General features: G+C 40.0%; 1 protein-coding gene across 1 annotated transcript in view; it reads right to left on the bottom strand.

Moving 5' to 3' along the window:
* The window catches only part of myo10l3 (myosin X, like 3), a 70,602-nt gene that overhangs the window by 36,142 nt on the left and 19,809 nt on the right, over nt 1-14,651 (bottom strand). The window contains exons 3-5 of the mRNA XM_049594149.1: nt 3,390-3,548; nt 1,312-1,499; nt 1,093-1,227 (exon numbers count right to left, since the gene is read on the bottom strand). Of these exons, the coding sequence (XP_049450106.1) occupies nt 1,093-1,227; nt 1,312-1,499; nt 3,390-3,548 (482 nt within the window). The remainder of the gene's footprint in view (nt 1-1,092; nt 1,228-1,311; nt 1,500-3,389; nt 3,549-14,651) is intronic.

Genomic DNA, 14,651 nt, shown 5'->3' with positions numbered 1-14,651 from the left:
GACTGAAAGTACACACTCTAACAGTATATTTACTCATCTATCATGAATTTTGACGTCTATACTCTCCCTGAACTGCATCAGTGACGAGAAGATTTTTGATATTTGAAAGGAATTTAGCATATTGATCAGTATTGTGGCCCCAAAGAGCTACTAAACAAAATAACACTTTCTTGTCCTTTCCTAAATTCTACTGTGTTTGACGGGAATGTCTGTGGCTTATGATGGCCAAAAAGATGTTTTAGAGATTTCTGAAGAGAATGTAGTTTTGGTGGAGACTCTGTTAATGATTACAAGAAAATACAGTTTAATATCACAAGGATGACATCCACGAGTAACAAGATGCATTACAACAAATGTTAAAAACTTGCAGAACATCACAGTGTAAGACAGACATTCAACATAGCTTATTACTAAAACTATTATGTAAACAAAACATATTAAAATAAACAAAGTATCACAGATAAGATGATTAAAAAATATTCCTTAAAGTGCCAAAGGTTTATGATTTATTGGTCTAATAATCTAAAAATGATCATATGCAAAATATCACTAATAATAACAAAGAAAACATGGCCGAAACTTTTCAAATGTAAAGGGGACAAGATAAGGGTGCTTTTGATTATGCTAACATGTCTCCTTGCTCCCCTCAAACAAATCTTTTCCTCATGTCTTAGTTCCTCCCAGCAAGGATGTGAGAAAGAGATGCAAGGAAAAGATGCAAGGACTTAGGAGCCGAAGCTGCCACACGACACATCCTTGGTTCCACAGCGTCAAGTCTTAAGCAATGTTAGTTACTATGCCACATGTGGAGGTGCAGCATTTCTACGTCATGCTTGATAGAAGAATTCCACGTAGGATACACCTATGTTTCCTCACTCTAGGCTCCTAAAGAACCCTCCTCTCTCCTCATCTCCTCAAGACGCATTTAAGAGATTGAAAGATTCTCCAAAATGTTGGAGGGGGAATGATTTCCGGGTCACAGGAAGAAAGAGAATTCAATGAAGGAAAACTTAACATAATGAAAAGCACCTCAGGTGTTGCTTCTTGAATAAAACACAGACTTGTGGTCAGAGGTCGGGGTTCAAACAGTACCTGCTCTGGACGAGAGCCTGCTCCACCCTGGTGGTCCTCTCTGACACAGGAGCACCTGCTGAGTTTTGACTCATCACTGAGAGAAACTTCAGCAGCAGCTTGGTGCTTTCTGTCTTTCCAGCACCACTCTCCCCACTGACGGCACAAAGACACAGAGATAAATAGGCAAATAAATGGATCTTTTAAACCTGTTAAACTCATTTCAATGTGGATGCTCACCTGATGAGAACACACTGGCTGTCATGTCTCTTCCACAGGCAGCGGTAACACTCATTGGCCACGGCGAAGATATGAGGAGGCAGCTCCCCCATCTGGTGTTTGCTGTACAGATCAACTGCAGTACCGTCATAAAGGCCTGCTATCTGCTTGTAGGGATTTACTGCCGCCAGGATTGAACCTATGTTGGTCTGAGGGAGATAAAAGAACAGACAGAAGTACAAAGGAGAAAGAGAAGAAGAAAGAGGAGGATAAACAAATCAAAGGAAGATGCAGATTATCAGTGAAACATGACAGAATACTTTTACGATACTTACGCAACTTTTACACCTTGTGCAAACACTGAACCCATGTTTCTGATCTACACTCCAATTTCTTAACACTACCAGTTCAGCAGATTCACCCAGTTTCCTGTGACACAGTACCTGTAGCCAGTAATACTCTAAGACTACTGCATATGGCCTAGTTTGCAGAGAAGCTGGTAGTATTTTAGGATCCATTGCTCCGGCTCGGGTAATGCGCTTTGGGGAAAGTTCCTAACAAAAGTGTGTTTGTGGGTCAAGTTTTTACAATGATATCTTTCTGCTATACCATGCAGACAGACTGGTGCAAACTCTCCAAGACGAGATTAGGATAGGATTTCGGAAAACATGGTTACCATGTGACTGTGTGGGGAATGATTATTTTAATAAAGCCTGTGTGGTGTTTTAAGAGGACTTCAGGACTCTGCCCTGAAAATAATCCTGGGAGTGAGACAGGGCCAGAAAAACACATCTGAAATCTTGCATTGTTGAAGGAAAATCCAACTCTGAAAACTCTGCAGTGCACTCCAGGAGTGAGTTTAGTTAAGTAAAGTTATTCAGGATTGTTATCTTTAGTCTGCTTTGCTTGCTTCTGTTAAATTTAGTTGTAGAGCTTATTTCCATACAATGCCCTCTGACAAGACCAAGAAACAGTGTGTAAACTTGTTTTATTCAGCTGTGCAGTTTTAACATGCATTACAAAGAACAATCAAAGGAGAAATTGCAGAGAAATAGCAAGAATGTGAGAGGAAATGTGGGCCATGCTCCTTACTCAAAACACAACAGATCTTGTTGTTGCATTGCATTTATCTGCCTCACAATAACCTCTTCCATGACACAAGCAGCATCCTTAAGCGGGAGGAAATCCTTGAGCGGAGGAAATCTCCGCTTAATGCTAGGCTAATTTATACAATGTAAAATGCCGTAGGCTTGTGCTAATAACATTAGCATGTTATATTTTTAGAAAAACTTGTTTAGTATAACACAGTTGTTTTGTCAGTGAACTTTGTAACTTTGAAAATTTTTACCTTAATTTAAATGTTGCTGTTGTCCCTAGCTTCATATGAGTAGAGAAAAAGTTTGCTAGTCGCAAGGCTAATTTGTACAATGTAAAATGCCATAGGCTTGTGCTAAAAACGTTAGCATGTTGTATTTGTGGGGAAAAGGTGTCCAGATAAAGACAAATGCTTCGTCTGTGAATGCTGTGAATTATAATGAAGTGGATTTGTGTACTTGTGTTTGAAATTGTCTCTTTTAAGTCATGTCTGATGTGTGTTTTGAATCAACTAAACTTTACAGCACTTCATAGGACCCCATCGCCAACTAGTGTTTTGGAGGTGTAACTGCAGAGTGACACAGACTCACCACTGCACAAGTGTAAGTGCTCACAGTGGCGAAGGCCATGTACGTAGGCTACGGCGTAGGCTCTGCATAGAGATGACGCACAAATATAAATCCCGCTTTAGGCAACATTACTGTCTTGAAAGGATGTAGAGTGTTTGGTTTTAAGCTCATAGGAAACTTGAAGACATAAGGAATCCACTGGTAACAACCATGGCAAGCATAGCTTGTCAGGAAGAGGGTTAAATCATGCTCCAAAGCTAGGCTTTACAGAGATGCCAGCTTTATGCTAGTTGGCTTCTCAGTCTAGTTATGCTAAACATCCCAGTTCCCAGAAATATGAAAAACCCCACCCCTTAACCGGACAGTGGACCCACAGGTTGCACTACTATGGTAGTACAGGGTAAATGTGCTCAAAGATAAAGACGATGTGCTTACATATATGTTGTCTTTCTGGTAGCGCAGAAAGAGGTTGTGCATGATGGCAGCTTCATGCAGCTCTGCCAGTGTGGACATGTCCTCCACTCCATGGATGCTGCTGGGGTGCATAGGGTACACCGTCTCCCTGTTCAGCTCCGCCTTCTGTAAGTAGATCACCTGGAACAACACAAACACACACACGTCAAAAAGTTAGCTTTCACAATCCTGTATGTCAGTGCTTAAATCATATAAACCAGTGGCCTGCATGGCATGAACATGCAGCACCTGAGGGTCATCATGAGCCATGTGCTTTATTAATTTGAGGGTACAAAATGTATCATTTTGCAGCAGTGAGGATCGGCACAATAACTGTAAGTCCAGTGTATAAATCACACCCCTACTGCTTTTAATTAACAGACTGAAATGAAAGGATGACAGTTGAATACATTATGGCTGCAACCAATTATTGGTTTCATTATATTATTGATGATTATTATTATATATTATTATGATTATTTTATAGCCAATTACTTGCCTAAATGTCTAAAAAACAGTTTTCAATAACCTAAGGCAGAGAGGATAATTAAATGCATTTAAGCAGTGGAACCAGTTAAGGTTTTTTATTTGATAAATGAATCAATTTATCGATTCAGAATTTCCTCAGACTTGTTTTTTTTCTTTTTTACTAAACATGTTTTTGTAAATTGGATGTCATGTCAACAATACAAAAAAGGGAAAGCGGTATGAGGTCTAAGTTTTCATTTTATAAATGTGATTTGAGTATTTTTTTGTAATTATTTATAGGTGCAAAAAAACAAAATAGTAGTGACTTTAAACCATTTAGATCCCCAAACCATTCCAATGGACATAACTTTTCTAGCCTGTCTAGATCTATGATTACTGTCCTCTCACTCCACCCAAGTGCACAGATTTATTTGATGGGATGTCTATAAGCCATTGACAGTGTTCCACATCATCTGAAGTGGACTGCAGTAGAGCCATGCACCCATTTTTCACAAGCATAGCTGACGATGATGCAAAAACGAACCACAAGGCACGTTTCAAACTATTAATGATATTGTTAAAGTAAATAACTTGTGTTTAAACAGTGTTTAAAGTCAGTGTGAGAAGTTATATTACTTCAACGTGTCAAAAAAATAAGGTTTTTCTCAGGACTATTTAAAAAATATCAGTTATCAGTCAGTGGACAGTACATCTCAATGCCACCAGAAAATGAATAGAGGAAATAATGTGTATATATTATCTAAAGAAAAAAATAGCTTATAATGCATTTTATTGATTATATACACGGAATATTGATCTTAGGATGTTTTCAACATGCTGTTTTTGGGAGATACCTCAGAAATAAAGGAAATTTTGAGTTGAGATGACGAATACAACACAAAATAGTTATGCAATATGTTTTAAAGCATCGCTTTACTCATTGATATGAGTTAAACATTCATGAAAAATAAATGATCTCATGTTTTTTGTTGAAAAAGGTCTATTAGGACCATTTATTATTATTTTTTCCGATTTCTGCATTAAGAATTTTGTCCATTGGAATGGACGGGAAAAAACACATAATTTAATATCCCAATCAAACACATTTTTGGCTGCTGATTTATGATCACATTTAGAGTAAAAATCCACCATTACAAAAATGTTTGTGTGTATTCCAAACCAGCTCTGAGTGGATTAAAAGTACAATAATGATAGGAACAAGTGTAAATATCCAAGGACAGACAAATAAAACAAGATGACATACAGAATTATTTAGAAAATCAAGTCAGAGATATCTATGATAGATAGATAGATCGATAGATAGATAGATAGATAGATAGATGAAATATATGACCTCTGTAGTTTGACATAGTGCTTGCCAGCCTTGCGATAGACTTTTAAATAGATAGAATTAAAATTTCGATACTACTGTCAAGGCGAACTGGATCATATATATCTTTAATACTACAGAGGCAACAACTTAACAACTTTAGGCTCACTTATCCCATCACAGCTGACAAAGGCAGCAGATAGCCAGAGGCCTTCTGTACACTCACCACAGCCTCAGGGTCTGAGCAGCACTTATGCAGAGGGAGGGCAGGTAGACAAGTTTACACAGATCTAAATCTGACTCTTCCACTGTGACCGTGGCACACACATGCATGAATGAGGCAGATTCAAGCGATGATACAGGAATAACTGAGGTCAAAATGACAGATTGAGTCCCTGATGAGTACCTGTCTGTGCCTGCTGCCAGCATACCTGTCAGGTAGAGAGCCCCCTGTCTGACTCATGCCCGGACTTCTCTCCCTGTATTTGTTTGATTCACTTGTACATAACATCTCTCACCATGTCACATTCCTGCAAAACGGCCAATAAGATACAGCAGTGGAGTAAGTGTGATGATTGGAGATGTCGCTGACTTGGCACTGGGGGCCAAGTGTTGACATAAAAGGGATCAAAAGGGAGATGGTGAGAAAGATGAACGAATGAATGATAAGAACCAGTGTCTCTGTAGTGGTGGTGAAAACAGTCTCATAAACCAGCACAGACCTGGAGAGAGTCTCGCAGACTTTCTGTCTATCACAACTCTAATGGAAGAGACGTCAGATAAGAGAACAGACACACTACAACTGTGCTGGTCACTTGAAGGGAAGCAGTGTGTAGATTAATACTGATGGACAAGCAGCTGGGGGTTGTGGTGTCCCAGTGCATTTCTCTTGGCTCTTCAGGCGTATTCAGTTGTGTCCCAGTTGGGAACACTGGTTTTCACAGAACTGCTGAGTCAGCACAGAGAAGCTGCTGATTGAGTGTAGATGAAGCTTGAGACAGGTTTGCTTGATTCTTTGAAGGCAGAACTACTGAATCTGAGATAACAAAGGTTTTCTTTGAATTGATGTATTCTGCTCAGCCAGGCTTTGCCAGTTTCTTGTTTTAGATAGAGGAAAAATATAACTTAATGCTAGATTTACGGTATGTATGTCATGTTGTTTTCTTATTGACGGCTCACTAAGGTTAAATATTGCTGTCTTTGTGATATCAAACGTTATCTTAGCAGGTTTAACGTAGACGTTATGGCTTTGTTATAAGTAGTAGGACAAATGTAGTTACACATTTGTTACAGATAGGCTGTAGCCTTGTCACAATTATGAATTCTCCTCACACAATTAAATTAGAAAAAACAGAAATGCTGTAATATTTATATTCCTCCTTGTCTGCTACTGATGTGAGGGTGTTGCTGTCTGCCACTTTTAAACGACTAGTTGTTTTGACTGTTTGTGATACAGTAGGCAAGGTAGACTGGGCTGATGCATACTGGAGATTCAAGGCATCCAAGTATGTTAGAGCCATTTCTAGCAAGTCCTTGTTTACTATTATTTTTGAGTCACTCTAATGCACCACCTGACCAACCTTTAATTACAGGCAGGTGCGCTGAGGTGAGTGTGGAACGAGGAAGACCCCACAGGGTTATTGTCTTTAACTGCTGTGTGTTTGGTTACTCTTAGTTTTTTTTATTGTTTAATTAAGTCATTTAATACCCCATTGATTTGACATTTGTTTTTTTTTAAAGGCCTGTTTATTTGGGGATTTTTCTTTTCTTTTCTTTTTTTACGCAACAGTGAAGAAAATCAGTTCATAGTGTCATCTTGCAACTCTCCACACATCCTGCAAATCAGTCAAATCTAAAATCAGTCGAAGCACCCTCAATCATCAAACAGTGAGTAAAACTAAACCAAAGACAGTGAGTTCATCATATCTCCCATTATGGCGTCTGTGGGCAGCTATTTTTGAACTTATTTGGAAGCTGCAATAAGGTATTTTTGGCATATTGTAGATTTTACTTTCTTTGCATACTGCGTGCTACATGCTACATTTTGGCCAAATCATTATGTACTGCTGGTGTAGCAGGCGGGTTCAATTACAGGCAAAAACTTGATGTAATGGATGAGTAATGTTTCAGAATAGAGCCATTCATATTAACAAATCATTTACATATATAAGGCAGTATTGGTTTATCTTTTGGGCCATTTAAGGCAGCCGAACAAGCTGTGAACACACCATTTACATATTCTGAGTTTCCTATTGACACATCTAGCCAATACTGTTTGCCACTTTTACACATAGTAATTTGACTCACTGTTAATATAAAAATACTGATTACCGCAGCTTTAACAAAGTCAGTGACATCATGAAAAAGCCTCAAGACCTTCCATTACTGTCAGTTTGTCAAATCAAATATGCCTCTATACCTGAGCTATAATGTAATACGCAAACTCCTCTTCTCATGCACACAATCATTTGATAGGTTAAACATATACTATATAGTTATATATAAGATGTGAGTCAGCTGCATAAGAATAAGATACGTGTCTGGAAAGATAATACTGTATAAATATTTGCATTGATATGCTGGTGTGGATTCCATCTACTGCATTAACTAAAGTGAATTTGTATAACAGTGTGGGAAGAGCCCTCTCAGTATATGAAATGATAAAGTGGTCTGGCAGCCACATCCATTTCAGCTCTACATGGCCATTAGAGAATGGGTGTACACTGAGGCGATAGCACAATAACAATGCGGTCATCAGTGGGTTGCAACATGTTTCTGTGGTATTATAAGGTTTGTGAAAGGCTGAAGACAACCTCAGGGAGAAAAAAAACAGCACACGCAGTGATGTCATCCATCGAGCAGAAGCTTGCAGATTCAGAGCCAGATGTCCCTAAACATTTGGCTTTAACCCCACCCTCTCCGCTCTGGCAAATTGGCCCTGATTCACCAGGCAGGGTCGTACTGACTAATAAATCTAACAGTCTTTTCTTTTGTTTTACAACCTGAATCAGTAAAATCATCTTACATTCGATGACACCACTCACTTAATATGATTAATGTCATTGTTAACACCTGGGCTCCGGTGGATTACTGCCTAAAGTGTCGTCATACAGAACCATATTTTACTGTATTTATTTGAGATGAGCGAGAGTGAAAAAAAAAAGCATAGAAAAATATATCTGCAGGCCAAAAGCTTTATCTTCAATCTGAACATTATTTCAAGTGGACAGAATATCAATTAAAAGCATCTCCTGTTAAAGATTCTGCTTGTATTTTTAAAGCAAGACCATCGCGTCACTGGAAGTTCCACTTGCATAATGGTAAATGTAAAATGTAACAGCACAAGTATAGAAGAGTCATGGCACAGCAACATCTATCTACAGTTAGCTAAATTTGCTAACATTGGCCACCATAAGCTAGTATTCAGCATGGGGCCATACAGGAACAAGAGAGGCTCTCGCAGCAGAACCCCTGAGGGTCCTGAATAGAGTAAGCGTTTATTCATAGACTAGTGGGTAGCACTGTTGCCCGACAGCATGAGGGTTCCTGGTTCGAACCCAGGGTTGGGGGCTCAAACCCAGGAGCTTGTGGAGCTTGCATGTCCTCCCCATGTCAGTGTGGGTTTTCTCTGGGTACTCCGTTTTCCTCCCACAGTCCAAAGACATGCAGGTTAATTGGTGACTCTAAATTGCCCATATGCACGAATGGTTGTCTTTCTCTGTGTGTCAGCCCTGCAACAGTCTGACGACCTGCATACTTGTGTACCACGCCTCTCACCCACTGTCACCTAGAACAGGCTCCAGCCCCCCCGACCCCCAACAGGATAAGCGGTTACAGCCTATGTGATGTCATCTATTGATTGTAGACTCCTATTTAGAAGCCTCTTGTTTGACTGTCGACATCTCGGTTTTTTTGAGCAAGAAGTGACCAAATTGGGACGAATGGGTGGAGCTGTGGAGGAGCGAGGAGTGATTCTGAATGAGAACCTGAAGACACAGCTGTGGCGGCGGCTTGTCAATCACAAGGCAGCCACGCCCTGAGGTGCCCCTTGCTTTATCATCTATTTTCCTTTAATGCAAGAAGTAGGGCCATTTTGTCACAGACTTACATATAATCAGACTTCCTTTTGCAGCCTGCGGAGTCGCCCTCTGATGGCCATTAGACAGAATGCAGGTTTAAAGAACTTGACACATGGCACACTTCTTACGCCCTTAAATTCATTGTTGTTGTAAACATGTGGAAGGCACGCTCATAAGCAAGAGGGACGCCGAAGCGCCTTATTCTAATTCTTCCATTTGTTTATACTCTTCATTTAATAGACAAAAATGTACTGTGAAATGGAAAATAGAGTTCACTTGAGTTCACTGTGTTCACTTTCTGTTGACATTGATGGAGAGACACTGAGTCAAGCCCTCAATCAAACAAACCAAAGAAATCTGGGATACATCTTCTGCTGCCTGTGTGTTATCATTCCTCACATTCCCAAAGCACAGGTTCAAAGTTACGCTGAGGTGGCCGAGAGCAAAGATAATGCATGATAACAAACAACTAGGAGAAGCTACAGGTCTATGTTACACTCTCGACTGCTATGAAGTTCCACGGGTTCCTCAAGTTCCACAGGAGGAAAACAAATATGGCTGCTTTACCCAAACACACAATGAGCTGCGTACTTGGAAAGCACCCTCATGCCTCCAGCAGACAAAATATATATCACCAAAGCATGTGTGTGCATGTATGTATGAATGTGTGTGGGCAGATAGTCTTGTGTGTGATGTTGTTTCTGTCTCTATATCACATGATGTGAGCTTTGTTTTTGATCTTCTTTGGATGGATTCCTGTTCAGACTTCGCAGAATGAGCCTCGGGAAACTTTTTCATGCCTGAAACATTATAAGAGATGCTCAGGGTAAACTGAGCTGGAGTTTCCAGCATCAAAAGAGTTTCACATTCCTCTGTTTTGCCCCCACTGAGGTCTTTTAGCGCGTGGTTTCATTGTTCACAGACATAGCATTTCTCATTAGTGTTTATTTTGGGCTCCATAATTTCTTTCCAAATGATTTACAACATTTATAACAACATCAAGTAGATACTGCTATCAGGAAACTAAGATGGAACAAGAGAGCAAATGAGGTCTAGATGCAGACTAATACTCTTTAATATTTCCATTTCAATCCTTAGGAGGTGCCCTAATGTTCTGTTAGTGTCCATAATAACAATTAGACATACTGGAACATTTCTCCTACAGGAGCTGTAGAGCTGTCATGACCGCCTGACTAATCCAGCAGTGATGTAACATCTGCTGTTATGATGTTCGCTTTCAAAACACAAATCACAGTTTGGATCCATGACTGTGCTCTGAAGTCACGATCATAACACACCGAGCAAATACAGTTTATTTTGAGCACAAATGGGCTCTAATTAAAGTGATTACTTCATTTCTGTTCTTGATTTCAGTCGGTGCACGTCAGGCAATTATTGCAATGTTTCACATGGGGATGCAGCCTCATCAATGTTAATGATTCCAGTGGTGTGATGATGGCTGGAGATAATTTCATGCCGCTTATAACGACATGTGACTCATAATTGATTAGTGAAATTGTTCACAGTAAAAATCAATCCTCTCCAAATGGAGCCTGGTGTTGACACTACGCTGCCGGCCACGAGGCCAGACACAGAGCAGACAAGAAAACAACACCAAACTTAAGCTGATATGAAACTCAGAAGTTTCTTTGAGTCTTGGATTTTGTGATGAAGCTATTTAAATGTCTCCTTTTCTTTTGGATTGCTTTTTATATCTTTTTTTGCTTTTTATATCTTTCCTTCCTTCTCTAATAAAACTACCGAAAATAAAAACCCAAACCATTGTGCACAGCCTGGTCCTCTCCAAAAGATACATACTCAAAATGGCAGATAGAAGGTTTCAGGTAGATAACTAATTGTTAATATAATCCATAAATCTTGAATTTTGACATATTGTACTTCATAATAGAGATCAACGGTAATAAGGTATGATATATACAGTATTTATTTTATTTTATTTATACACAGTGAAATTTTAAATATTAGGGGAAACAAAACATTCACAGCACTAGTATTATTAGATATAAAAAATAAGTTGATTAAAACAACTGTTTTAACAATTTATTATGCATTTTTCATGCAAAAACATCAACTGTTTTTGGTACCAGTCCCTTCTTTGTGAGAGTTCACTGTTCTTATTTGTCTTATGTGATAATAAACTAAATATCTTTCAGTTTTGAACTGTTGTTCAGACAAAACAAGAAATTCAGTGAGTGTGAGGGGAATTTTTTAAAGGTTTCTGGCATTTTATAGACTGATAAATCAAGAAAATAATCAGCAGATGAATCAGTAATGAAAGTCATTGTTAGCTGCAGCCCTCCTTTTAAGTGAACTGTGATAAATTATGATTATTTTCTGTCCCTTAGACAGAAAATTTGCTTTTTCATTAATCAAAATGCATCAAACTCAAATGAAATACAAAGTTTTCCTAAAGTGACACATTCTAAACACAATAATAACCATCTGAATCTGAAACTTTGTTGCAGCTGTAACGCTGTTTCCTTTTGTGTCCTCCTTGCTGAAACCACACCCTGCTGCTGCTTTGTTTGACCGGCTCTGCTGAATATTCACAAGTAGGCGCGGCCCGCCTCTGTGGCTCTGTGGCTCTGTGGCCTTCTACTGGCAGATATATTCAAGCCTTTAGAAATGACACATGGGCAGATAGAAAATCACAGCCGTGTGGACACAAACACAGTCTTGTTTATCACTGTCTGCTTCTGCCTCGCTGACTCTTTATTTTTTTTACTCTGTCTGACTCTCTCTCTGTCTTGCAGTCAATCCATCTGCTGAAGGGGGATCCCACCTCCCACCCAGACCCCCGAGACATGGGGGGAGGAAGGAGTTAGGCTTATTAATGGGGGAAACTGTAAAGATAAATAACACAGAGAGAGTTTTACATTTCATTGCTTCATTGCCAAATCAAAAACCTAAAAACATGTTTAGCACACACACACACACATACACACACACACACACACACAGAAGCTCACAATAATGTTTGTGTGTACATGTCATTTCTGTGGTCGCACTCGTGAATACACATCATTCACATAAAAGGCTCTCATAATGGCTCCATTGACCAATAATCCAGAGAAAAACTGAAGGGGCATCAATGACCTATTTTAAACCTCAGAGACTGCATGACTGCAGGCAACGGACAACTTCAGAAATAACACTTGGGAAGAGACAAATTGTTAAAAGGAAAGCATCTGACCAAAGAGTAAATGAAAGGCTTTGTTTATTGTGTTGATATTAACTGTTTTAATTAAGGGCAGCAATGAGCACTTATTTTTTATAAACAATTAATCTGCTGATTGCTTTCTTGATTAACTGATTCAGATTTGAAAACAGTAAGAAAGAAGCGGCCAGTATAATTCTCCAAACAGCAACCATAAAAATTCTTTTTTGTGAAACATATAATCAGAAACCGAAAGATTTTCTGTTAAATATCAAATTAAATAAACAAATCCTCAAAATTTAGAAACCATAACTGTGGAGAATATCTGGCATATTAGGTTGCTTGAATTTTGGGGTTGGCTATGGCTCAGGAGAGTAGGTCATTCTTTTATCACAAGGTGGGCGGTTTAATCATTCTTTGTGCTTTGTATTAAATACCAAAACAACGCCTGCATAGTTTTCCTGCGTTTGCTTTAAAACTGATAAAAAAAATATGAGCTAAAGAAATATTATATACTGTGTATGTCAAATGACTGGTGCAAAATAATGGTATTTGGGCCATCTAGACTGACACAGTTCAGTCTCAGTGTTATTGTCCAGTAAGCCTAAGATGACATCACCAGCAGGAGCTATTTAGTTCAGGTGACAGAGCCTCTTCCTGCTTTTCTTTACATGTGCACCCCTCTGGGGATAACTCACACACTGTTAATCCAGCTGGTGCCATCTGGCCACAAAACACACGCACACACACACACACACACACACACACACACAGATGAATGCAAACACACACACATACATACACACATACACACACAGACACACACACACACACACACACACACACAGAGACACACACACACACAGATGAATGCAAACAGACACACAAAGTCACAAGACATTTATCTCAGCCTCAGCGTGTCTGCTGTGTCTTACTGGTGCACTCAGGTCTGTGGCGCACCAGAGACGAGACAGTGATGAATGCTGATATGACGGTTAATGTGACAGCAGCCAGGTCAGCCCGTTAAAGCCGAGGCAGTGCAGGGCAAAGACACACTCTCAAGTCTGCAAGCCGAGCACTCAGGCAGGGAGCTGCACCTTGGTGTGAGCACTGAAGCAATGAATAATGGTACATCCCAACCCCCGAGGGGAAAATGCTGCCGGGGTACATTTACCAAACCACCTCTGACACTGCGCACGGGTGTAAAGACACCAGGACACAGACAAAGACAGACAACACACACACAAATACCCTTAACATACTAAAGGAGCTGGGTTATAAAGATTACAGCTAAATCAGGAAATGTAAATATTCCTTAGCAGATATGTCATCCAGGAGGTGGGGATCACGTAAGGTCAGCCAGCGATCCTGAAGGTGGAGACAGTCTGCTTTCCAGTCTCACATTCTTGTCATTCTCTGCAGAGTCTTTAGACCATATGCCTGCAGATGACCAACACATCCTGAGCTTGCATGTGAGGATCATATGAAACAGTGCAGCTTTAGTTCAGCTGCAAAGCCACGATTCAAAAATGTTATTCCTTTAAATCCTGCTGACGGTGGTGAAATGTTTTTGGACTGAGATCAACACCCTGTGGTATTCTCCAGTCACGTTAAGATGATAACAAAGATGAAGTGGGGTCTGATTCATTTTAACCCCCTGACCTGGTGCTGTGAATCCTTCCTCGCTGTGATCGATGGTGTTTCCGTTGGTCGGAGTCATCCCTGCCCCTTTTTCAACACATGGTGGACTTCTCACACCACAAGAATCCCCACCACTGACCATAGGAACATCAAACACATATGCCCAGGATGAGTTCATATGTTCCCTCTCACACATCGTTTATACTCTCTACCTATAACGCACCACTCTCAGCCCACGCCTCAGCCCACGCCATGCTAACCAACACACATGTGATGTGAAAATAAGACCATTCAGAGCCATCTCTAAGCTAAATGCCCTTAATTTCCACAAAGAACACACATGCTGCTCCTCAACAGCTTGGTGACCTCTCTTTCATACGCCACTCTTCTTTTCAGTCAAGGACTCCAGTGAGGGAATAACCATGGCTTGTGGTTGGGGTGATGGCTGTGTGACAGATTCTGGATATGAAAATGACGTTACACGTTGAGATCCAGCAGACAGAGTCAGTCCTTGGGCCCTACCCTGTTCCTTCCCGAAACCCTGACCT

This window comes from Epinephelus fuscoguttatus, linkage group LG13, assembly GCF_011397635.1.
Source record: "Epinephelus fuscoguttatus linkage group LG13, E.fuscoguttatus.final_Chr_v1".
NCBI lineage: Eukaryota > Metazoa > Chordata > Actinopteri > Perciformes > Serranidae > Epinephelus > Epinephelus fuscoguttatus.
Note: the sequence above shows the minus strand (reverse complement) of the source record. Positions and strands in the feature narration are given on the sequence as shown.